General features: G+C 42.6%; 1 protein-coding gene across 10 annotated transcripts in view; it reads left to right on the forward strand.

The window, feature by feature from the left end:
- NEO1 (neogenin 1) overlaps window positions 1-26236 on the forward strand; it is a 498809-nt gene that overhangs the window by 361046 nt on the left and 111527 nt on the right. For 6 of the 10 annotated variants that reach the window (XM_039492010.1, XM_039492008.1, XM_039492001.1 and 3 more), the window contains exon 8: window positions 24073-24292. In XM_039492010.1, coding sequence (XP_039347944.1) covers window positions 24073-24292 — 220 coding nt within the window. The remainder of the gene's footprint in view (window positions 1-24072; window positions 24293-26236) is intronic. The other 4 variants (XM_039492009.1, XM_039492004.1, XM_039492007.1 and 1 more) reach the window with 1 other exon arrangement.

The following is a 26236-nucleotide window of genomic DNA, read 5'->3' on the forward strand; positions in this document are numbered from 1 at the left end:
AGTTCAAAATAAACTGCTGTCATGTTAAGACATATTTGTCTGCGTGACTTTTAAGGCTTAAAATACTTTAGGCTGATGGTTTGTCATGAACAAAATGGGAATATCAGGTCTTTAGCAAAAAAGCTAAGTTTCACATTTACAAAGAACAATAAGAAAAGTCATGAGGTTGTGTTAGTTTGACCAAAATATCCTGTATTTGACAATGTTATTTAAAAGTGTTTAATGATAGGTAATACTTTTAAATGACTTTAAAATCTGTCTCTCTCACGTACTCCATTGTACTTGTGCTCTCTGTCTTTACATGCGTGTGTGTGTGTGTGTCATAGGTTGCCTGTTTGAGGTCCCAATTCAGCAAGATACTTCGAGACATGCCTAGGCTGAAGCATGTGAATAGTTCCATTCATTTTAAGAAATTAAGTTCAAGAAATTTGACGTCTACTTTAGTATAACTCATTAAATCTGGAAGTTAAAGAGCTGTCATAATTTGAATTCAGTGGGACTACTTATGTTTAAAGTTTGGCAGATGCTTAAGTACTAAAGCTAAGCTAAGTGCTGAATGGGGATCTAAATTGATAATTTTTTTTAATAGCTGTCAGTATGCAATGCTATTCCACACTAACCTCCTGTGTGGACTCTCTGATTCTACACTAAGAGTGCCTTTGTGAGGTTTAAGTTAATCTGCTTTGGAAATGGATTAAACTAATCCATAAAAAGACACTTTTAGTGCAGAATAAGTGTGTCCACAGGGGGAGCTAGTGCAGAACAGTTATTACACTCTAAATCAGGGGTCGGCAACTTTTCAGAAGTGGTGTGCCAAGTCTTCATTTATTCATGATAATTTAAGGTTTCACTTGCCACTAATACATTTTACATTTACAGGGACCCCAGACTGGCAGCAGGCTGTGTGGACCAGCAGCTGGGACCCCAGGCCGGCACTGGGCTGAGCCGCTCAGCCCGCTGCCGGCCTGGGGTTCCGTCAATCCAGGCCAGGAGTGGGCTAAGCGAGGCCGGCGGCCAGGACCCCAGGCTGGCAGCAGCGTGCCATAGTAAATCACCTCGCATGCTGCCTTTGGCATGTGTGCCATAGGTTGCCAACACCTGCTCTAAATTCATACCCCCGTTTATTTTGCAACAGCTTACCCTTCTAGACAAGCCCTTAATTACACTTTAAAATACATTTGAACAGATATAGCAATGGAGTTACCGTGTTGTTTGAGAAGGCAAAGTATCCAGAAGATGAGATATATTGTGTGTGAAATTTATAAGTTGATATAGGGATGATTACAGGGAGGGGACAGACTGAGTGGATCAAAGACATCATGAGTCTCAAGGATCAAAGGCATCTTGATCTCAAGATTTGATCAGAATTGAGGTGAAAGTTAGGACCAGTTTTTCAGGCAAACAACTGATGGCTTTACTCCCATCATGAAAAACCAACAGCAGGGGATACACCCACCAGCATAATATTGCCTTGCATCAGTCTCACTGTCTAGTCCAGTGACCTCTCATCCATTGCACACAAACCCCACACATACCCTCATCCTCTCCTCCCCCTCCTATCTCCTATCATCTGGGCCATCACCTCTCTTTTACTATGATGCTGTTGTCAGTAATGAATAGTATCTTATATCATTGTATGGCAGGGGTTCTCAACCTTTTTCTTTCTGAGGCCCCCCCTAACATGCTATAAAAACTCCAGGGCCCAGCAGGGGTGGGGGGGAAGGAACTCAGGGCTCTAGGCACCACCAGCCGGAGGAGCAGCTTCCCTGCACTGCCTGGCTCCATCTTCCTGCCTAGGATCTGGCCAGAGGGTGGGGCCTGAGGGGGGCTGAAGAGGAGGTGGGGGGGTTGGAACTCCTCCAAGCACTGCAGTTTGGGGGGGACAAAACCCTCGTGCCCCCTCAACTCTGCCCAGGGGCTCAGGGCTTCAGCCTGCACTGTTCCCAGCTTCAGCGTGGGGGAGAGGGGAGCTTGGGGTTTCAGCCCTGCGCCTCTCCTGGCTTCGGCCTTGCGGAAGGGGTGCCAGGGGTGGGTCTTCAGGCCTGCGCTGCTCCCTGTTTCAACTGCGCAGTGTTTCTACAGAAGCCTGTTTCTACAGAGGCCTTTGTTCTACTTGGTTGTTTAGCAAAAACCTATAAGGATTCATTCAAATTGAAAGTTTATTGATTAAACACAAGAAAGAATGAGAAATTAGCATTCATATGGAAACTGTGGTTGAGCAATTTTGCAAAACGAACGTAAACAAAACCTTTTAAGTCCCTCTCTGTTTGGAGGCAAAATATCGGTCCCATATTTCCAGAACAACCTTCCTTTGGTGAAAAGGAAAAGGTTAATTTTACTCTGTTCTAATGTGAGAAGGGCATTCACTTATCCTGTTCTAACAGACACAATATGGAGAAGAGACAGAATGGAAAAGATAGGTGAAATATGGCTTTTGTTGACGGTTTTGTAACACTAGATTACCGGTCAGGAACAAGTGATTGCTTTGGCTGGCAATTTGACCATGACACCTACTGCATGGGCCCTGGTTCATTCTCTGGTCAGGCACATCATCTGCTTGGATCCTTTCTCCTTAGACAAGGCGGGTTTGGATGAATGAAGTGTATTTGATTTTAGGATTTGATGAAAAGCGTAGAGAAGGAGAAATAGGATAGGCAGCATTATTTTGTCCTCCAATTAAATCCATTTCTATAAGGCCAGACTTGTCATAGGTAAGTTTGTTCACAAATGTTCTTGTTTACTAAGTATGATCTCACCTCAGTCCTTGACTTACATAAGTAGGCCATATTTTTTTTGGACTACTTCGATTTGTCTTTCAGGTTTTCTTGCACCGGTCCATAACATTCATTTATTAAAAATAGGTCAAGTTGTTTACCATAGTTAATTGTTAAGCAGACATGATGACATCGTATGAACTTTCACATACTTTACACACTTGCTTAGGATAATTTTTTGGGTCCAATAATCAGAACAGTGCCCCAGGTAGAGGACAGGACAGACTAATATGCCACCATGGCCCAACACCTCTGCAGTAGCAGGGAATTGATTAGGTGGGTTATGCCCAGGTGATCTATGCTCCATGCTGCAGAGGAAGGTGAAAAACCCCAAGGTCCCTGCCAGTTTGACCTGACCCTAAATAAAGAAGACACAACATCAAAGCATCCAGAAAGAGGGTTCTCTTTACCACCTCAAACACTGGTCCACCCCATCCAATGTCTTATCTTCACTGGTGAGGCAACATCTTGAGTATTGTTTCCAGTTTGGGGCTCCCCACTACAGAAAGGATGTGGACAAATTGGAGAGACTCCAGCGGAGGGCAACGAAAATTATCAGGGGGCTGGGGCACATGACTTACGAGGAGAGGCTCAGGGAACTGGGCTTGTTTAGTCTGCAGAAGAGAACAGTGAGGGGGGATTTGATAGCAGCCTTCAATTACCTGAAGAGGGGTTCCAAAGAGGATGGATCTCGGCTGTTCTCATGGTAGCAGATGGCAGAACAAGGAGCAATGATCTCAAGTTGCAGTGGGGGAGCTCTAGGTTGGATATTAGGAAACACTATTTCACTAGGACGATTGTGAAGCACTGGAATGTGTTACCTAGGGAGGTGGTGGAATCTCTATCCTTAGAGGTTTTTAAGGCCCGGCTTGACAAAGCCCTGGCAGGGATGATTTAGTTGGTGTTGGTCCTGCTTTGAGCAGGGGATTGAACTAGATGACTTCCTGAGGTCTCTTTCAACCCTAATCTTCTATGATTCAGCTGTGGCCAATCCCTGATGCGTCAGAGTAAGGTGGAAAAAATCCTCAGAATACATCTAGCCAATTGTATACTGGGAGAAAAAGTCCTTCCTGACTATGTGAGTGACCAACTGACAGCCTGAGAAGTGATTACAGTCATTGTCTTAATGCAGTGCTACTGATGTTATGGGCATGGTGAGAGCAATCCAGAGCTTTTTGTTTTTTACATGACCCATGAAGGAAGGGCATGAACTGGGGGATTCATAAACTCTAAGGCCAGAAGGGACCACCACGACCATCCAGCCTGATTTCCCTCCCACGCTGGCCACAGAATTTTTCCCAGAAGACAGACTAAAGCATATTTTAGAAAAGCATCTAATCCTATTTTATAGGCTCCAAGTGACGGTGAGGCCCCATGTCCCCAGTAAGGTGTTCCAGTGTTCAATCACTGTCACTGCTAGGAAATTACATCTAATTTCAAGTTTGAATTTGTCTAACTTCAGCTTCCTCCATTAGATCTTGTTCTACCTTTTGCCTGCAGGACTGAAAAGCTCCCTGTTCTTAGATCTCTTCTCTGTGTGTTATTGCCTATGCACAGTGGACCTTCTCTCTGATAAACTGAATATATGAGCTCTTGAAAACTCACATCTGAAGGCTTGTTTTCCAACCTCTGGATCATTTTTGTGGCCTTTCTTTGAACTCTCTCCTTCTTGGAGTATGGACACCGTGTTCTAATAGTTGGCTTACCAGTGCTGTGTACAGCAGCAAGATCACTTCCCTACTTCTACTTGATATTCCCTTTATGTAGGGCACGGTATGATGAGGTTGTCTACAATGGCATATGGCCATCCACATCTGCTGTTAGCAAATATCTCCAGTGGTCAGTGATGAGACACTAAATGGGGAGGACTCTGATTTACTGCAGAGAATTCTTTCCCACATGTCTGTCTAGTGTGTCTTACCCACATGCACAGGGTCTAACTGATCACCATGTTTGGTGTCAGGAAGTTATTTCCCCCCAGGTCAGACTGGCAGTGACCCTGGGTGTTTTTTTTCCTTTCTCTGCAGCCTAGCTCACACAAATAGAGTAAATGGTGGCTTTTCTATAATTTTTTTAATCCTTAAAACCAAATTTGAGGATTTCAATAATTCAATCAGATGTGATAGGCCTATTAGAGGAGTGGGTGGGTAAGGTTCTGTGGCCTGCGAAGAGCAGGAGGTCAGACTAGATGATCATGATGGTCCTGTTTAGCCTTAAAGTCTATGAGTCTATACGTTGAAGGATCATATTAGCCCTTTTTAACACAGCATCGCACTGACAGTTCACACTGCTATAATTATCCACGATGATCCCAAAACCCTTTTCTGAGTCACTGCATTCCAAGACAGAGTCTCCCAGCCTGTACCTGTAGCCTGCATTCTTTGTTCCCAGATGTATTACTTTTCATTTATCTGTATTAAACATATTTTATTGGATTCTGATCATTTAATCAGGCAATTCAGCTCCCTCTGTAATAGTAACATGTCATCCTCATTATTTATTACCCCACCAATCTTCAAGTCATCTGCAAACTACGTCAGCAAAGATTTTATGTTATAGTAAAACCTGCCTTAGAGACCACCTCTGAAGAGAGGCCACAGCTCTCTGGTGTACAAACCTTTGAAGAGAGACCATCTCTTACAACCAACCACTTTTGCTAACTTCCATGAGTGGTCATTCTTGACAGGTTTTACTGTATCTAGATCATTGATAAAAATATTGAATAGCATTGGACCAAGAACTGATCCCTGCGGGACCCCACTAGAAACAGCCCGGCTCATTGTCTCCCCGTCAGCAACGTTTTGAGATCTGTCAGTGAGACTGTTTTTTAATGTATCTAATGTGTGCCCTATTGGTTCCAGGTCATGCAAGTTTTTTTAATCAAAACATCTTGTTGGTACTCAGCGACATGCTGTACAGTCATGAGTAAATCAAACTGTACCAAGCAAATTAGTGTATACAACACCTTTAGGCCTGGTCTACACTGGGGTGGGGAGGGGAGCTGGAGTTCAGCAGTTGATGGGAGAGCGATCGAGGATCGATTTAGCGTGTCTACACTACACCCCGATCTGTTGACCCACACGTGTGTAGTGCATCACCTCATGTTTCCAGCCAATGGTGTAATAGGTAGTGCAGGTTGATGCCTCTCCACTTCTCTCTTACTGCCACATGGCATGAGTCGGAACCCCTGCTCCTTCACACTTGTAGTTTTTCTGAATGATTTACCTTTCACTCAGTGTATATAGTTGTAAATGGTTGTATATAGTCTTTCTAGTATAATTGGATAAGTTAATGTAGTTTCTTTCCCTTTTTGGGGACTGATCCCCACCCCCACCCCTCATGCTCTCCCGGGGACTATGCCCCAGATTCTGAGATTTAAAAATTCTCAGTGAGTGACAAGCACCAGCAGTGCCTCTACAGCCTCAGCAAGGCACACGTCACAGCGCGCTGCTCCATTTGCAAGTCCTACCCACCCTGAACCTGGGAAACTCGAGAGCTCTTCCTCCATAAGTATTTGATGGAGGAAGCTATGAGACCGAGGGTGCACTTGGATCTGGGACCAGCAGATGCCCCTGTACAGCGACCATCACAGGTGGTGAGCGCCCCTCAAGCACCTTGCATGCACCAAAACTGTCTGAACCAAAAGCCAAAGACAAGTCCTGGCATGAGAGTAAAAACCACTCTCCATGGGAAAAGAGCAGATCCCCACCATGGACTTCTCCCAAGCACAGTGTTTCCTCCCTGAGCTGGGCCAGATTGGATGAGATATTGCACGTGGATCTGGCCGGACAAGCACCCATTCCGTGTGGAGGGTAAGACCATGCGCAAATGTGATCCAATGGTACCGACAGCAACCCATGAGTCCAGAACACTCACCCGTATGTGCTCCACTCATTCCACCGGTACCTCTGCGCCTCCCAGACAGGCCACAGATGCTGCCAGGCCCCTCTGGCATCTTCATGAGCACACCATGAACAAGCTTTTCTTGGAGCTGGTCATACCTCTCCTCTCTGGCAATATCCCTATTCTGGAACAGTGGTTCTCAACCTTTCCAGACTACTGTCCCCCTTTTAGGAGTATGATTTGTCTTGCATATCCCCAAGTTTCACCTCACTTAAAAACTACTTGCTTACAAAATCAAACATAAAAATACAAAAGTGTCAGAGCACACTATTACTGAAAAATTGCTTCCTTTCTTATTTTGTATGTATGAAATTTTAGTTTGCTAGTGCTTTTTATGTAGCCTGTTGTAAAACTAGGGAAATATCTAGATGAGTTGATGTACCCCCTGGAAGACTTATGTGTACCCCCAGGGGTACATGTACCCCTGGTTGAGAACCACTGCTCTGAAGGATGAACCTCTGCTGCTACTGCTGCGGGAAAAGTCTGTCCCGTTGCCAAACTACAGCCCTCCGGTACCTACGGAAGTCCCTTTGCTGGAACTGTCTTCAGAGCCCGAGGAGATCTTGGAGCCAGAATCCTCGTTCTCCACGGTCACACTGAAGTCCAGACTCACCCATAGACTGCCTTACCCCCCAGTATATGATCTGGCAATGGAAGCCTGTGATTGCTATCCATGGGACCCACCAAAACCTAGGCACCCTTCTTTCTGGCCCTTCTGGGGACACTGGGATCCCTACCACAAACACCAGGCACCATCTAAGGCATCCTGTCGACCATCCCCCATTTGCCCACCAGCATCATTGTGTTATGAGGAAGAGACAGACATCAAACTGGTACCGCCAGGTCCGCTGGTCCCCACTGCTGCATCTTCATTGCCTGATGAGGCACTTATTCCTCTCCCACTCTCTCCACCAGACAACTGTGGGGGAGGGATAGCTCAGTGGTTTGAGGATTGGCCTGCTAAACCCAGTGTTGTGAGTTCAATCCTTGATGGGGGCCACTTAGGGATCTGGGGCAAAGTTAGTACTTGGTCCTGCTAGTGAAGACAGGGGGCTGGACTCAATAACCTTTCAGGGTTCCTTCTAGTTCTATGAGATAGGTATATTTGCAACCATTACCAGGACTTGCTCCAGAGGGTAGTGGGAGACCTAGGTATCCCATTGGAGCAGGTTCAGGACATGCAACACCAGCTCCTGGGCATCTTCCAACTCCAGGGGCCCTCTCAGGTAGCTCTAACCATTAAAAAGGCCAGGACATGCAGTATGGCACACCCCTGTGCCCCCACACCAAAGAGGGTAGAGAGGAGGTATTTTGTACCCGCTAAAAGGGCAGATTTTCTTTTTACACATCCCCTTTTCACACACACACCCCCACAGCTCTCTAGTTGTCTACACGACAGTGCAGTGGGTGCACCAGCACCCACAGAAGTCTGCTCCTTTGGACAGGGCAGCAAAGACCTGCTGGGCAGAAAGGTATATTCCTCAGCACAACTACAGTTCCAGATTGCTAGCCAACTATGATTTTAACAACTACAACAGGATAGCAGAGTTGAAGGACAAGCTGCTGCTGGACCAACAGCAGGAATTCCAAGTGCAGGTAGACAAAGAGTCGCCAAGATGGGCCTCCAGGCCACTGTGCACGCAGCCAACACGTCATCTCACCCTCTAGCAACTGGGATCATTATGCACCAGGATTCATGGCTACTATTGTCCAGCTTCCCGGGACAGAGCCTTACACTCCCTCGACATCCACTGTGCACTGGCATTTTACCTACACAGGACTCAGCCCTTTCAAATATCACCAAAACTATTTGTGGTCATTGCTGACCAATCCCTTTTGTCCCAAAGCATCTCCAAATGGATATCGGGGTGCATCCGCAAATGCTACAACTCATCCCAACACCCCCACACACACACACTTGATAGAATCACAGCGCACTCTATGCAACTGCAAGCTGCCACGTCGACTTCACTAGCAGACATGTCCTGGCAAGACATCTGCCAAGGAACCTGGCACTCGATCCTCATGTTCATGATACAGTACGCCATTGCACAAGCAGCTGCTACAAACACCACCAAAGGACAGGCCATATTGCAGACCACACTTCCACTGGCATTCTTGCACCCACCTCCACGCTAATCATTGCTTGCACTCAGTCATCAAGTGTGGATATACATAGGGACCATCACTCAAAGAGGAGGTGATTACTTACCTGTAACTGAAGGTTCTTCGAAATGTGTGGTAGTTATCCACTCCCCACCCTCCATCCTCTCTCCTTCAGACTGGATTCCATGACAGTAAGAGAGAGACTGGAGAGAGATCAACCCGCACTACCAATTATACCCTCAGTTGGGAGCACAAGGGGACTCACTGTGGGTCAATGGACATTGCTAAGAGACACTTCCGGACTCAGGCACATGCATACCCAAGTGTGGAATACAGATAGGGACCGCACATCTCGAAGAACCTCCAGTTACAGGTAAGTAACCTCTTTTGTGATGTTCCTTAAGTCCAAGAACTATAACACTATATAACGAGTGAGTGCCATTACTCGATTTTCAGGTTTGTAGCTACATGAGAATTCTACTAAAGGATTTTTTCCCCTCTCTCTATTACTCACAAATAATAATTTGGCAGAGCAAGCCTTGATTTATACTTGATCCTAACCTCTTGTTGTATGTGTGGAAAGGAAAAATCAGCTTTTTCACCAGAAGGGAACTAATGTGTGAATTTTTTTAATTGGTTGCTTATGTTTCAAAGTTGTTAAATTATACAGTAATGTCATAGTCAGACAGCAGAATGCCATTTGGAGAAAAAAGGGGTTTATTTTACATTTTGGCTGTATATGCAATAGACTTCATACAGTTAAAATATTAAGTGTGGGAGAAGATTAATTTTCTACAGATGTTATCTTAATTTTTGTGTAATTGTGTCAGGAAGGCATTTTAAATAAAAATGAGTTTTTGTAGCAGGCTCAAAGCATAGTTAAAAATAAGGCATAAAACTAGGAATTTCAATTTTTAATGTACATTGTTTGTCTAATCTCAGTATAGAAACTGAAGTGAAAATTGTCATTGCTTTGAAAATATCTATATGTGATATTTTTTTAAGATGATGTTTGTGATCGGGGCGGGGGGGCGGGACTGGTAAATGCAGTGCCAAAATCTCTAAAAAGACAGATGAATTCTGCCTGGTTTTGCTGCTGACACACCAATAGTAAAGGTACTATGGGAAGAGTAAGCAAAAAATGAAGCCATGCCTAGATCTGCTTTCCTAGTTGTGTCTGTCTAGGTCATGAAGAAGACAGGTTTTGCTATGTCTCAGTGGTAAATGTTTCACCGTTGGGTTAGAGAGAAGAGCCTATCTCATTCTTTTCTTCTTCAACATGAATTGCAATTGCTTTTTAAATTGGGCTCTTGTGTTAGTAGTCAGCTAACAGAATAAAATAATTAATTCATGTGTAAGACGAGTGTTGCATCTCATTGCTGCAAGCTCCAGCCATGATCTTAAGTGGTTGGGATGTAACTTCAAATTTCTGAATGCTCTGACGTACACACAGATCTTTTAGAACTCTTTCTGCTAGTGACAGTTGTTTATTTTTTTAGTACTATTGATGTTTAATGGAAACATTGAAAGATATATGTACTGAAGAACCAATATTGTTCATAATGTTTCTGTATCTGTTCTTGTTCACTAGGAACTCAAGATCGTTATTAAGAGTTCATCTGCTCCTTCTTTTTATCCTATATGTGATTTCGCGACATTTTGGATGGTTTCTATAAAGATAGTACTGTCAAATATAACACTCTCTAGTGAATAAATAAATGATAAATAAGTGCCAGGGGCATATGAACTTTGACATAGAAATCTATTTGAAACACAAATACAAAAATATCATAATTATATGAAATAGCAGAATTGTATCAAAAAATATTTTTCAAACTTCAGGGTGTCAGAGCTATTCTTTAAGTGGCATAACATACCCGCAATACTGAATTAGACAAAGGGTTCTAATCCTCAAAGGAGTGAAATTCTGGGACAGCTTTCCAAGGGGAGCAGTGAGGGCAAAAAACCTAACTGGCTTCAAGACTGAGCTTGATAAGTTATGGAGAAGATCACAGAATCAGAAGGGACCTTAGGAGGTCCTCTAGTCTAACCCACTGCTTAAAGCAGAACTAAGCCCCAGACAGATTTTTGCCCTAGATCCCTAAATGGTCCCCTCAAGGATTGAACTCTCAACCCTGGGTGTAGGAGGCCAATGCTCAAACTACTGAGCTCTACAGATGGTATGATGTGACTCTCTACCCTGGCATGTGGCCAATCTGCAACTGTTAGCAGATATCGCCAATGGCTGGTGATGGGACACTAATTGGAGAGGGCTCTGATTTACTACAGTGAAGGTGTCTGTGTCTTGCCAGCATAGTCAGGGTCCAAGTGATTGCCATATTTGGAGTCAGGAAGGAATTTTCCTTCAAGTCAGATTTGCAGAGACCCTTGGATTTTTCCGCGTTTCTCTGCAGCATGGAGCAAGGATCACTTGCTGATTTAAAGTAGTGGAAATGGTGGATTCTCTGTAACTTTAAACCATGATTTGATGACTTCAGTAACTCAGCCAGAGGTTAGGAGTCTGTTACAGGAGTGGATATTCTGTGGCCTGCAATGTGCAGGAGATCAGACTAGAGGATCATAATGGTCCCTTCTGACCTTTAAATCTATGAAGAAAGAGACATGTCAATAATAATTTACTTATCAATATCCAGGGCCTTTTATATGAAAGGATTATCATAGAATCATAGAAGATTAGGGTTGGAAGAGACCTCAGGAGGTCATGTAGTGCAACCCCCTGCTCAAAGCAGGACCAACACCAAGTAAATCATCCCAGCCAGGGCTTTGTCAAGCCAGGCCTTAAAAACCTCTAAGGATGGAGATTCAACCACCTCCCTAAGTAACCATTCCAGTGCTTCACAACCCTCCTAGTGAAATAGTGTTTCCTAATATTCAACCTAGACCTCCCCCACTGCAACTTGAGATCATTGCTCCTTGTTCTGCCATCTGCCACCACTGAAAAACAGCTGAGCTCCATCCTCTTTGGAACCCCCATTGAGGTAGCTGAAGGCTGCTATCAAATCCTCCCTCACTCTTCTTCTTTTCTGCAGACTAAATAAGCCCAATTCCCTCAGCCTCTCCTCGTAAGTCATGTGCCCCAGCGGGACTCTCTCCAATTTGTCCACATCCTTTCTGTAGTGCGGGGACCAAAACTGGACACAGTACTCCAGATGTGACCTCACCAGTGCCAAATAGAGGGGAATAATCACTTCCCTTGATCTGCTGGCAGTGCTCCTACTAATGCAGCCCAATATGCCATTAGCCTTCTTGGCAACAAGGGTACACTGCTGACTCATATCCAGCTTCTCATCCACTATAATCCCCTGGTCCTTTTCTGCAGAACTGCTGCTTAGCCAGTTGGTCCCCAGCCTGTAGCGGTGCATATGATTCTTCCGTCCTAAGTGCAGGACTCTCCACTTGCCCTTGTTGAACCTCATCAGATTTCTTTTGGCTCAATCCTCCAATTTGTCTAGGTCACTCTGGACCCTATCCCTACCCTCCAGCATATCTACCTCTACCTCCAGCTTGGTATCATCAGCAAACTTGCTGAAGGTGCAATCCATCCCATCATCCAGGTCATTAATAAAGATGTAGAACAAAACCAGCCCCAGGACAGAACTCTGCTTGATACCAGCTGCCAACTAGACATCAAGCCATTGATCATTACCCATTGAGCCCGACAATCTAGCCAGCTTTCTATCCACCTCATTGTCCATTCATCCAATCCATACTTCTTTAACTTGCTGGCAAGAATACCGTGGAAGACCGTATCAAAAGCTTTGCTAAAGTCAAGATATATCACATCCACCACTTTCCCCATATCCACAGAGCCAGTTATTTCATCATAGAAGGCAATCAGGTTGGTCAGGCATGACTTGCCCTTGGTGAATCCATGTTGACTGTTCCTGATCACCTTCTTCTCCTCCAAGTGCTTTAAAATGGTTTCCTTGAGGACCTGCTCCATGATTTTGCCAGGAACTGAGGTGAGGCTGACTGGTCTGTAGTTCCCCTGGTTGTTCTTCCCTTTTTAAAAAGGGAAGGTACTATATTTGCCTTTTTCCAATCGTCCAGGACCTTCCCCGATTGCCACAAGTTTTCAAAGATAAGGCCAACGGCTCTACAATCACATCAGCCAATTCCCTCAGCACCCTCGGATGTATTAGATCTGGATCCATGGATTGCAGTGCACTTTGCAGACATATGGTATGCAGGAAATGTTTCAGCCATCTCTGCAGAGAAATATAACAGTATCTATCAGTACTACACAAAAGTTCAAGACATGGAAGCAAGAAGAATGCTGTATCCAGTTGAAACTGCAAGGAGAATTTCTGTAATTTTGAATATAATTCCTCAAACAGAAATTTGTCCAGGGGGTATCTGAAGCTTGGCACTTTGCAGCTGTATAGAGTTCTATGCTAGGGCTAGAATACCACCCAGCAGATCACCAGCCACAGTTCCAAAATAGATGCACATATTTATTTCAAATCACACTGCAATTTTAAAAAAGTGTCCGTCCCAGACTGTGGGAATCCTTGAAGGTCTCTTTAAAACGTATTACACTTGAATAAACTATCACCACAGGTCAGTAACAATGCATGATACCACTACAGATGTTCCTTGGATGTCTGCCATTTAATGGTATGCCCAAGTCTGCTTGTTTTGTGAGATTATTGTTGTGGTTTGTATTACATTAGTGCTTACAACCACCAACAGAAATTGGGGCTCGATTGTGCCAGGCACTGGACAAATGGTGAAATGAAAAGGGAAAGACCGCATCTGCCCAGAAGAGCTTACAGTCTAAATAGACAAGAGACACAAAGTGTTAGATCAGAAGCAGACACAGAGAAGTGAAGTGACTTGCCCAAGATCACTCAGCAGGTCAGTAGCAGAAGCCTAATGAGATCACAGCCAGAAGTTGTGTTGCTGCTGTCTGACTCCTCAACTCTGTAAATTTCCTGTAAATGGCTCCACATGCAGTAAAAATAAATGTTTTTTCCAGTGTGTACTGTATTTTTATTTGTAACTTCTCCGTAAAGAACTATTTACGTTTGAATATAGTGTATTGGATGGCAGAATCAAACTGTTGCTTTCTACTGTTATGAAAAATTGAACTCAAACTATCACACATTGCTAAAGATTCCACTTTTCTTCAGAGATTTCAGTCCTGCATAAGAATACAATTTTAAGAATATTTACATTCCCAGGGCAGTCTATACAGGATGTATTTTGTGTTGCCTTCGTATATGATGGCATTGGCTTAGTTTTTATTATTTATTATTAGTATTATTATTTACATGTTCTTGGGGACAGAATATTAGAAAACTGATTTTCAAACATTGCAGTATGTTGTTTACTTCATTTTTGAATATGCAGTTTTGGTTGGGTTTTACTTGAGCCGGAAAGCCCATTTCTGAGCATTAGTTTTTCAGGTCTCTGGGGGAAGAAGGTATGACTGTGTTTGGGTTTTTTCCTTCTTTTTAGTAGTCTGTGTCTTATGATGAGAAACATATTCAGTGCCTTTTTCTTTTTACCTCCTCCTGTTGGATGCTGGTATCTTCTCTGAAATGCAGTATTTCTGATTAGGATTATAGGAGAGGCTGCCTTCCTCTCTGGACTCACTGCTGTGTGATGCGTCAGTAACGTCTGTCACACCTTTTTTAATGACTGTTTTATATGACAGGAAAAAATCAAATTCCTTCCTTTAAAGCAAAACATTTCACAATGCCATGACTCTGGGAGGAGTGTTTTTTATTATCCTGGATTTTATGACTTCCTTTAAAAGTTTACAATTAAATATTTTTTAAAATGTACTCATTGCCAAAACTGTACACATCTGAATGTATGTATGTTCACAGAATACACACAGTGTCCATATATTGTCTTCATTGTCTTAAGAGTTTATTATAGTGATTTAGTCCTCTTTTGAAACAGGACTAAGTCAGAGCGTATTAGTGGACTTTTAATGCACATCAGCAGGGTGCACATTGTTAGACCGTGGCAGGCTTCATACCATAGCTTGCTGCATACTAAACGTCCATGTAGACAAGCCCTAAGAAAGGTGTAATTCAGGTGTGTTTGTACTAAAAATGTTACAAAGTGGAGAAGTAATTCAGTCATCATACCTGATCTGCTGAGACTGTCAGCAAAAGTGTCAATTTTATCGATATGGAGACTTGTCCAGTAAGAACTGATATATTATTTAGTTATATGGTGGTAGTACCTAGTGCACTGTTAGGAATAACAAAAGGACAAACCCTGCACTGAAAAACTTAGTCTAAGCATAAGAAAAAGAGACTAGGTAGATACAGGAAACAGATGGGGGGCTTTCCTTTAAAATATAAGATATGGTAAATATATAATGGTGCAATTATTTCATGACAATAACACTGCCACCAGGTGATGCTGTATTGCTTAATTCTGTAAAGGCAAATGTCAAAGAATCTGATTAGCCGATGAATGTAGCTTGTGACTAATGCTCTTTAAAGTTTCACAGCCTCCTATATTTATCTTTGGTCTTGGTTAGGAGGAGGAGAGGGTATTTTCTGTGAAGTTCAAAGCTGGGCAAACAGTGCTTTTGATGGAATTGAGATATATTTCAAATTCATATTCTGGCCTAGCATTAAGTAATTCTTTGACTGTCAATCTACACAGAAAAGACTGCTATTTTAACAAGTAAATAACCTTGCCAGAATAACTAAATTCAATGTTGGCAATTTGGTTCTTATGAGACATTTATTTTTACTTTTACAATTAAAGAGGATAAAGCATTCAAGCATTTTGAATAACTTAGTTCATGATTTTTTGGTGAAATGGTAATTTGCTGTTTTTAAAAAAAAGTTTTTGTAAGCCAAGCCAGAGGTTGTAAGCCAAGCCGTTGTTCACAAGCAGCTATAATGTTGATCACTGTGTTTATAATCTTAAAATGGGTTTCCTTTACGCTTGCAGCATTATATATAGTATTTTTATATCCAAGGCTGAGTGCTCACAAATGTTAAGTAATTCTCAACAATGGCTTTATTAGGTAGATTGTAGCAGTAGTATCCTCATTTTGCAGATCCGTAAAACTGAGGCACAGAGAGTTCAACTTGTCCACGGTTGTTCAGCCACTAAGTGGCAATGCGGTCAGCAGAATACAAGATTCCTGACTAGTTAGATGTACTGGTCACTAGACAAACATTTTTACTATATACATCTCTCTCTTTAGTGTGACTGATGCATAATAAAACCTGCTGTATTACATAAACCACTACTTTGTTGTAGTTTAAAATGACCGTGGTCATCATTCTTATGATAACCATTTTACTTTTTTAATTTTCATTTGGTATAGTCAGTGTTAGGCTGTTGGCATTGGAATGCTATTGCCTAAAGCAGGAGGAAAGCCTGTGACTATGCCATTGTGTGCAGTTGGAGAGAAAGAGAGGAAAAGGGAAATCTAAACCGGAGGGGCTAGACAGCATGGAAAATATTTATAATAATTAGCTAACCAGTAAAACATTTCATTTTAGTAGCCCTTTGGGAGTGATGTTTTTGATAGAACTTTTTTTAAATGATCACATTACCATCCTGAAGTGCTTATCATAGAATAAAATCACTTAAATATATTCGAATTAGTTCTGTCTCCCCCAGCAAATTATTTTAATAATGATGAGATTCTCTTTGCTGTGTCATTGAAGAATTGTACCATCTTAATCCATCAAAATGTAGTAGTCCTCCTCACTTTTTTACTGGATGGAAAACCACCAAGAGAATGTTTTATACTGTGCTTTCACCACTGAGACCTGGGTTGAGATCTGTATTAAGTTACCAAGAAAAATGATTTTGGTTTCAGTCTAGACACCTGTGGATATTTGTGCACATTATAAAGCATTTTGATACAATTGTCACAATAGGTAGTCACTGTTCAAGAAAATCCCTTGGACTAGAATATTTGCCAAGGAATGTTATGACAGAACAGACTTGAGCAATTAGCAAGCCAGATCGTGCTCCAAAGTGTTCGTTCTGCACATTGCCACAGCTGGACTAACTGGGAACCTTGTGGTCTTCAGATCTGTCAGGTGCATGATAAGGAATCTTCTCTTTAGCTGAGTCAGTAGGATGTGTGTTAAGCTTGTTTTAGCTGGAATTCACTCTTTGCATATCGTAAACATGGGATATTTCAGGCCATGGCCTAGGCAAATTGGCAGAGCTATGTGTGGGAAATCTACAGCACATACATTATAGTGTCTGGCAGAACATGTATATGTCTTGGGATGATAAACTTATTTTTCTATTTTTTTAAATTGTAGGTTAGTCATTTCCCACATTATAACATTTGATATCAATCTCCTGCATCATAGCTGGATACTTACTGAATGCCCACTGCCTGCAATGAACATTTGTCTTGGTAGTTAAAGGTCATCTGCATCAGTTTAGGTCTCATAATACAAGCATCTCGTTGTGTTTTGTTGCTGAGTTTACTATAAAATGCATCGGAAAACTTCATTCTTGGAGCAGAAAGAGCAATATTTTGGAAGTTTTGTTTCATAATATTTAAAAATGTTTATCCAGTCTTTATGGTTCAGACGGATAAATCAGCCTCTTTTCAGTGTCATTGGTCAAGCAGTTAAGTCCCATGTTTCAGCATTTCACTAAATATACTTTTAGCAACCATATCATTATTTAATGATAACCTTCTGAGCACAGTGGAGCTGCTATTTAAAATATAAGGGGGACTGATTCATTTAAGATCAGCTGTAGTTCTGCTGAACCATTTGTTTCAAATGATCAAGGAAACATACTGTTTGTGGATTTTGCAGCATTGTTGGGCATTAGACTAAGTGTGGAAAATGTTTGTTTTTTTTTCCTTGAGAGCCCATTCAAAAATATGTATGAAAAGAATCTCAATATCAGCAATAGTTGAGAAGATTGATCTGTTGTTCTGGCATTGTGGAACATGATTCTTTATCCAGGTCCTTAACAAATCACTTGCATCTTTGACATGCTGCTAAAAAAATTGAGATTAATACAAAACTACCCAGAAATAGCAATTTAAGGAATGTTCCAGAGGAATGAAAAGATGATGATGAGATGTATGTAAAGATTTGTTTCACAAATACCTTGTTAAACTGTGCTTAAAAGTTTGAGATAATAACGTGGTTCCTTTATTGGTATTAAACTAATTTTAGTGTAATTATTCATTGACATAGCTGTGCACTACTGAGCATTGTGCTCACAAATCTGTTTGTAATGGCATTCGAGGCATTTTGAAAGAGAGTGGGGGGGCTGAAGGGAGGAAAGAAATAACCTAGTCTTCTAAATGGATACCATAGGTTTCAACAATACCAATTTGTTACCAATTTGATATTTAATTGCTGCTTCCCGTGGGTGAGTTTGCTTGCTTGCTTATTCCTTGCTTACCTTACATGTACAATTTACAAGTCTTTCATGCATTTATTTGGTTCATGGTTTATTTTTCACACCCCGCTGTTTTCTTACTGTGTTTGCTTGATCTACCTACAATGCAGTCAGGAGAAGTATTTCCAGTCTCTAGTCTTGCACAGGGACACAACTGAGTTTTTGTTAATCTGGGAAACTTTGGCAGCTCTCCCAGATGCTTCGGCTTGATGCCTACAGGTTCCACAAATACAGTGTACAGATTACTTCAAGCAAATGATGGGAGTGTTTCATTATATGTAGAGATGACTATATTAATAAGTGGACAGTGTTTTAAATAAAACGTGAATTTTAAAAAATTCATTAGTTATTTTTTATGGGCAGCTTTCATCAGGTACTTTGGTTTCAGTTCGGTTATTTAATTATGGAATTATGTGGATAAAATTTTCAAAAGTGCCTAACTGAGTTAGGGTCCTAAGTCCCCCTGGAATGGAATTTAGGTTCCAAACACAGTTAAGTGCTTATGAAAATGCTACCCTATAGCAATGGAGCAGTCATCTTTCAGGGATGGACCAGAAGTTACCACTTCAGAAGACGTATGGCTGCCAGACATGGCTTCTATGCAGTACAACTTGATATTTGTATAGCACTCTTCACACAAACCGAATCCCAAAGTACTTAATGGAATTAAATAATGAAGTAACCGAGATAAAAGTAGAAGGAAAGGAAATAAAATCTGCAGGGGAAAAATAGGTTTTCAACTGGAAATAAAAATGAGAGTCTTCAGCTATGCAGGGAGATTATTCATGTTTACAGGAGCTATATAGAAGGCTACCACATTTTTATCCACAATGGCAAGATTGTGTTGAGGGAACATAAAGGATGTCAGTGATTAGGGACACAGTCCAGTGAAACAGTGAGGCAGGTGCTTAAATATGAGCTTCAGAGGAGCTCCACTGACTTAAATGGGACTATGAATATGCTTAAGGTTAAGCATGCACTTAAGCACTTTGATGAATGCTATTCTCCTGCTTTGCCCCCTTTATCCTTTGGTACCTCCCATACTCCTAGGAGTACTAGGTGAAGCAGTGTAAGGCCACATATACCCACATTTCTTCGGGGTTGCTGTAGTTCTTATTTGGCCCAAGAACAAGGACCAGAATCTGTCCCAATGTCTGTAAGAAATCCATAAAAATATAAAGGGGAAAAAACTTGGATTGGATTCTGAAATGGACGAGACCCTAGTGGAGTTGTTTGAAGATGGGAAAGCTGACTGCACTACGTAGTTTGTCTGAGAAGAGCCAATGGCATTCTATACATACTGGTATTTGGAGGGGTTATTAGTCTGTTGTATTTCAGTTTCTACTGCCTTAGACAATCTCTGAAAATTACTCTTCTTAAAGTAAATAGACTCTGATCACAGTATCCCAGCAGTAATCATAGAATCATAGACTTTAAGGTCAGAAGGGACCATTATGATCATCTAGTCTGACCTCCTGCACAACCAGGCCACAGAATCTCACCCACCCACTCCTGTATCAGACCTGTGTCTGAGCCATTGAAGTCCTCAAATCATGGTTTAAAGACTTCAAGGTGCAGAGAATCTTCTCCAGCAAGTGACCTGTGCCCCACGCTGCACAGAAAGGCAAAAAAAACCCAGGGCCTCTGCCAATCTGCCCTGGAGGAAAATTTCTTCCTGACCCCAAATATGGCAATCAGTTAAACCCTGAGCATGTGGGCAAGACTCACCAGCCAGACATCAGGAAAGAATTCTCTGTAGTAATTCAGATCCCACCCCATCTAACATCCCATCACAAGCCATTGGGCATATTTACCGCTAATAGTCAAAGACCAATCTCATTATACCATCCCTTCCATAAGCTTATCAAGCTTAGTCTTGAAGCCAGATGTTTCTTTTGCCCCCACTACTCCCCTTGGAAGGCTGTTCCAGAACTTCACTCCTCTGATGGTTAGAAACCTTCATCTAATTTCAAGTCTAAACTTCCTGATAGCCAGTGTCACTGGAATTTAGTGGTCATGATGGCTTCACCTACACTTTTCCCAAACATTGCCAATGTAAACGAGGTTGGAGAGGAGATTTTTAAAAAAGGGGAGAGAGGCGCGGATTTCAGCAGATGTGGACTGTGTGGCAGTTATAGTGGTGTGTAAAGTGGTGTGGCCGGGGCTCAACCCTCCCTGGGGAGGAGGGGAGCCACACCGGCCTGCTACTCTTAGTCGGGTCCTGCCCTGTTTCTTCAGGGCCGAGCGACAACGCACAGTCGCTGGAGGGGGTGGGGGGCTCCGGCCTCCTGCTGCAAGGCTGAGCAGCACTACACAAAGTCAGTTAGGGCTCAGGCCTTCTGCGGCAAGGCTGAGCAACACTACACAAAGTCAGTTAGGGCTCAGGCCTTCTGCGGCAAGGCTGAGCAACAATACACAAAGTCAGTTAGGGCTCAGGCCTTCTGCGGCAAGGCTGAGCAACAATGCAGTTTAAAGGAGCCCAGTCCTAAGTTCGGGCAGGGCACCAAATGCCGAGTCCCCACGCTCAGGCCCCTTTTGGCTCAGGGCAAAGCAAGGAAACAATCTAGAGACCCAGACCCTGGGGCAGGGCGGGGCAACAAGCTCAGCTCAAGCCCTTCAGGGGCTGAGCAAACAAACTAGTCTTAATGGCCTCCTCAGGCCAGGGAGAGGGGGAGTCTGCCACCCTGAGAGGGTGGCGGGGGAACGCAGGCCCTCCCACTCCACTGCGTTCCAGCCCGGGGCCCTTGTAGCAGCTACCACTGCTGGTGGTCAGTGGGGATCCTGACCGCAACACACTGACATAGGTACTGATAGATCTGCAGCCTGACTGGGGTCGGCTGCCCCCGGGCCACTTCCAATTTCCCCCTCTGGGCCTACCTGGTCTGTGGCGTCAGCTCCCAGGAAGTCCAACAGCATGGGCTCCTCGTGGCCGGGGCTGGGGGGATAGATCCGGCAGCTCCTCCGGGAAGTCCAGCCAGGCTTGCTCTGGGGGTTCCTCGGGGTAACAGCAGGGATGGGGAGGCTCCGGCGGCTCCTCCCCGTAGCGGGCGCGGGGAAGCTCCGGCGGCTCCTCCCAGTAGCGGGTGCGGGGAAGCTCCTGCCAGTCAGGGCAACTTCCCTAGGCCCCAGCGGCTTCCCAGTCCCGAGCCCTCTCTGGCAGATCTGCTCCCGACGGTGACTGGGTTTTAACTGAGCTCTGATGGCCGGCTTTTATGCTTCCGGGTCGCTGCCTGACCCTCTGAGGGGTGGGCTCACTGCTCTGTAGCCCCGCCCCTCCGGTGTCCGGCGGGGCTCAACCCTCCCTGGGGAGGAGGGGAGCCACACCGCCTCGCTACATGGTGATATAGTGGTAGATTGGCATATGTGATATGTTGGGTGGAGTTAAGGCCCAGTCAGTTGAGGAAATGCAAGGTCTCAGTCAAAGGAGAAGATAAAAGAGAGATGGAGACTTATTTGCTGTGGTCCTTTAACCAATAAAAGCACAGGTCTTTGAAGCATTGTATGCGTGATTGTTTCATATTAAGTAGTTCTCATTATAGACTTTGTCATATTCTGTAGGTCTGATAAAAGCAAATATTCTAGGCTATCAGCCAATGAATATCACTTCTAGCACCATAAAAACATGGCGAGTTGTTCTTGGTTTGCTTTTGTTTTTTTAAGGACTGAACCTGCAATATGAAAGTGATATGAAGCATAAACTAAATTATAAGCATGGTTGTAACTGTATTGTATATATTGCATTAGCCATTGGTGTCAGTTGTTTGAGAAATGGAAACTATGAGAACAGAGAATTCTGCTTGGTCAAGACTGAGAGGATATTTTGTTGCCAGTTTTCATATTTGGAATTTAAAATGAAGCTTCTTTTAGTAACACAGTCAATAGCCCTGTCTTTCAGTGTCTGTGCTGATTTGCCGTCTTGTTTGTCGTTCATGCAACTGTAACATTATTTTATTCTGTGGATGTGTCTGTAGCTTTGTCCTTGCCACTATGACAGAGGTGCTTATCATCCACCAATACTGCAGTTGTCCTGTATGCCTCTAGTGCACAACAATCAGTCACTTCCTCCTTCTTCCTATTGATATCATAACTGCATAAAAAAATGTAATAGCATATTGTGTACCGTCAGCAAAAGAGTGAGGCAAACTCCAAATTTTAATAATTCACACCAGAGCCTCTACTAAAGTGTCTAAAGTTAAATGTAAAGCCTGAAATGTGATGCAAGCTACATAGCATGCATCAAAGATGTTTTTAGCTTATTGTAAATACCAATTTAATCCTGATTTCCAAGAAGGTCAAAAACAGCTCCATTATCCAAGCAATCACAATGATTGTTAGACTGTTCAACTAGTGCTCATTCAGATTTTACATCAGTAATATTTAGGATGTAATGATTAGGCTTCTACATGGTTAATGTAAAACAAAGTACAAAATAATTTTCAGAAAAACTATAAAGGAACAATAATACCTTGCTATTATTTTGTATTATGACACAGCTTGGAAAGTGGGCAGTTAATGATTTGGACTTTTTAACTGTAGACACCTGACTCTAGACATCCTAAAATGTCAAGTTGCTGCTCCAGATCATGGAGGCACTATGACTTCTCAACAAAATGTTTATAAGAGTGTTAAAAACATGTATTGTTCCCTAACAACATTTTTGGAAATGGCTGAACCATTTTCATAGATCATAGAATCATTAGATGACATTTCCAAAAACAAGTCAACCTGAATGGTTTAAGTTTTTAATAAAGTTCTAAGCAACTGAAAAAAAAAATCTTGTAATGGAAAATGTCAGGTGACCTTAGGAATCGGAGTTGCTGCATTCACAGTCTATAGTACTGCATGTAACTGGGCTTCTCCTACACAGAATATTAGCACTAGATTTAGTGGAGGCTTGCATGGATTGCCTTAATGGGATTTAGCATAAAACTGTTTTACATACAGTAGCTGCTGCTATTAACATGCATCAGATTACAGTTTACCACTTTTTAATATATTAATCCAAGGGATTTGTCTGAGCATTACTATAGAGGCGTCATATATGATGACATACAAGACATTCGATAACAAAGTTTACATGGCATTCTTCATCTCATGAAGCAATATTAGGTGTGGTTCTGTTAATACCCTTGAAAATTGTCATAAAAAATCAATAAACAATGAGAAATAACTAGTTGTTGGAGAGAAATACCTGATTTGGGTAGAAGATAGGAGCACCTGTCTAAATTTCATAGGAAGACTATCACTGCATCAGATGTATTGACTGTATTACACCCCAAACTCCTTCAGATACCAGTTAAATGGTACTATGCAGCAGGTAGATGACACTATAGTTTGATACGCAATTGGAACTTTGCTAACTTACTTCATAATTTGCCCATCAGAACTGGATAACCTTGCAGTGCCTCTTCAATGAGCTTTGTATAATCCAAAGATTACCTTTTATAACTGAGTGTAGTACAAATTAATACCACATTTTAACAAAGTAAAATAGAAAATCAGGTTTTAATGTACTATTGAATAGCAAATGAAAGTTGATTTATTTTTTTTATTTCTTACAAAAAATGAAAAATATTGTTGGGCACTGATGTGTCCTCTTATGAGGTGATATTTTTCCTCAATTCTCACCCTTCCCCTTCCCTTGCCACTTCCATTACAATGGAGATTTGGTCTGCTTGCTCTGCAATGATGCGTCCTTTAATATTTCCCATTAGTTTTCAATAGTTACCCTATGCCTGCATGTCAGCCTTCAGTTTAATGGCCTTTTGTGTGTGTGTTCATTTTGTTTTGTTTCCCATCGTGGTTTTGTTTATTTCTTTTGTTTTTTTCTGTTTTTCTTTTTTTAAACCGTCGTGATGTTTGCCCTTCATATTCCCCAATGTTTGCACATGACAAGATGTTGCCATCCCAACATTACCTCCCACTTCACTGACCAGTGCCACTACTGACCATCTAGCACCAGCTACAACTGGACCATTGCCTTCAGCTCCTCGGGATGTCGTGGCCTCCCTCGTCTCTACTCGCTTCATCAAACTGACGTGGCGGACACCAGCATCAGATCCTCATGGAGACAACCTCACCTATACAGTATTCTACACCAAGGAAGGTATAAACAGGTAAAGACCTCTGCTTGTGAATTGGATTGAATTCAGTTTTCTGCATCCTTTCACATCTCAAATACTGTCCTCTCACACTAGTTTCTAAGGGCAAACAATATATGTATAGTGGTTCCATACAGCGTCCAAAAGCTGAAGGGCTAGTGGGGTTGCCAAAGTTTTACTGGAAACAATTAGAATTAGCAGTCTTTGATATTTGTTCCAGGGCTAAATGTTCAAGGGACAAGTAAAATATAAACTGTTGCACCATGTTAGCCCTTAAAAAGTCAATAGATACCACACCACAATATCTGAAATGCAGAAATTATTTCATGTTCTAAAACCAGAGACATACTGTCAGATTCCAGATGCTACAGTGTGGTAACTGTTGGTGACTGTTGACTTCTTTATGTACAACAATTGCCATTAAAATCATCATAGTGCTGATCATTCATGAATCTTGTGTTGGCACAATGCTTCACCAGTTTAATTCAATACATCCAGCTTTTTTAGTGAAAGGATCTGCCGCTCAGAATGGCAGTCTAGCATCACCATGAGGTAGAAGCTCCCCTAATTGGTAAACAGGAGTTAATACTCAGTTTAAACAGTGCAAGTCTTCAGGTGATCTCAGGGAGCTGGCGCCTCTACCATCTGGGAACTCGGGGGGGGGGGGGGAGGGGAGGCAAATTTCTGGGAATGCCTGCCTGCCTCCCCCAATTTCAAGGTCTTCAGTTGTGTAAATATTCAGCAGGAACCAGGAAGATACTTCCTGCTGAAGTGCTTCTCTCCTGAGCAAAGGGGCAGACACGTCTCTTAATCTTTAGAGAATTACCTAGGAAATTCCAGGGCATTACCATGTAGGCAGGGGTTGATTTGCTGCTAATACCCCCTCTGGTTCACTTAGTTTGGCCCACACAAATTCTGCTGTGGCCCTAATTCAGCAAGGTTTTTTAGCATTTGTTTAACTTTAGGCATGTGAGTCATGACACTGACTTCAGTAGGACTTCTTATGTTTAAAGTTAGGCACTTGCTTAAGAATCCTGCTGGATCAGTGCCTAAGGGTACGTCCACACTGCAATACAAAACCTGTGGCTGGCCCATGTGAGCTGACTCGGGCAGCGGGGTTATAACATTGCAGTGTAGATGTTTGTGTTTGTGCTTGTGCTGGAGCCTGGGCTTTGAGGCCCCACAAATGGGGAGGGTCTCAGATCCCAGGCTCCAGCCCGAGCCGGAATGTCTACATTGCAATGTTATAGCCCCACAAGTTGGGTCCCATGAGCCTGAGTCAGCTGACACAGGCCAGCCATGAGTGTTTTATTGCAGTGTTAACATACCTTATGTGAGGTGGACACAGCCCCAGTCAGCATTCCTGCAGGCTCTGCTGCTAATCTCTTTGTATAAGTGTATTTTTCTGCCAAATAAAGATAATAATGTTTACCTACTCTAGAAGGGTGTTACGTAATTTAACATTTGTAAAGTGTTGAGATCCTGAGATGAAAGCTGGACCTGGAGATCCGCGTACCTATGACTAGAAAATTTTGTGTAACATAAATAAGAAGCTAAAAGAAAATGTAATGACCTAGATTAAAAGTAAGATATGACCATCATCCTCTCTAAATGCTATGCCTTCTCATTAAAAACAAGTGTGGTTGCTATCTGCCTTATCATATTCAAATTAGGCATGACCTGACAAGTTGCCAGTGTTTATCCAGGTTAGGCTGAATTTTGATTCTGTCGAACTTAATTAAGCAAAAAATTCATGGAGTCATAGAATCCTAGAATATTTGGGTTGGAAGAGACCTCAGGAGGTCATCTAGTCCAATCCCCTGCTCAACGCAGGACCAACACCAACTAAATCATCCCAGACAAGGCTATGTCAAGCCAGGCCTTAAAAACCTGTAAGGAAGGAGATTCCACCACCTCCTTAGGTAACCCATTCCAGTGCTTCATCACCCTCCTAGTGAA

This window comes from Mauremys reevesii, linkage group 10 (genome assembly GCF_016161935.1).
Source record: "Mauremys reevesii isolate NIE-2019 linkage group 10, ASM1616193v1, whole genome shotgun sequence".
Classification (NCBI taxonomy): domain Eukaryota; kingdom Metazoa; phylum Chordata; order Testudines; family Geoemydidae; genus Mauremys; species Mauremys reevesii.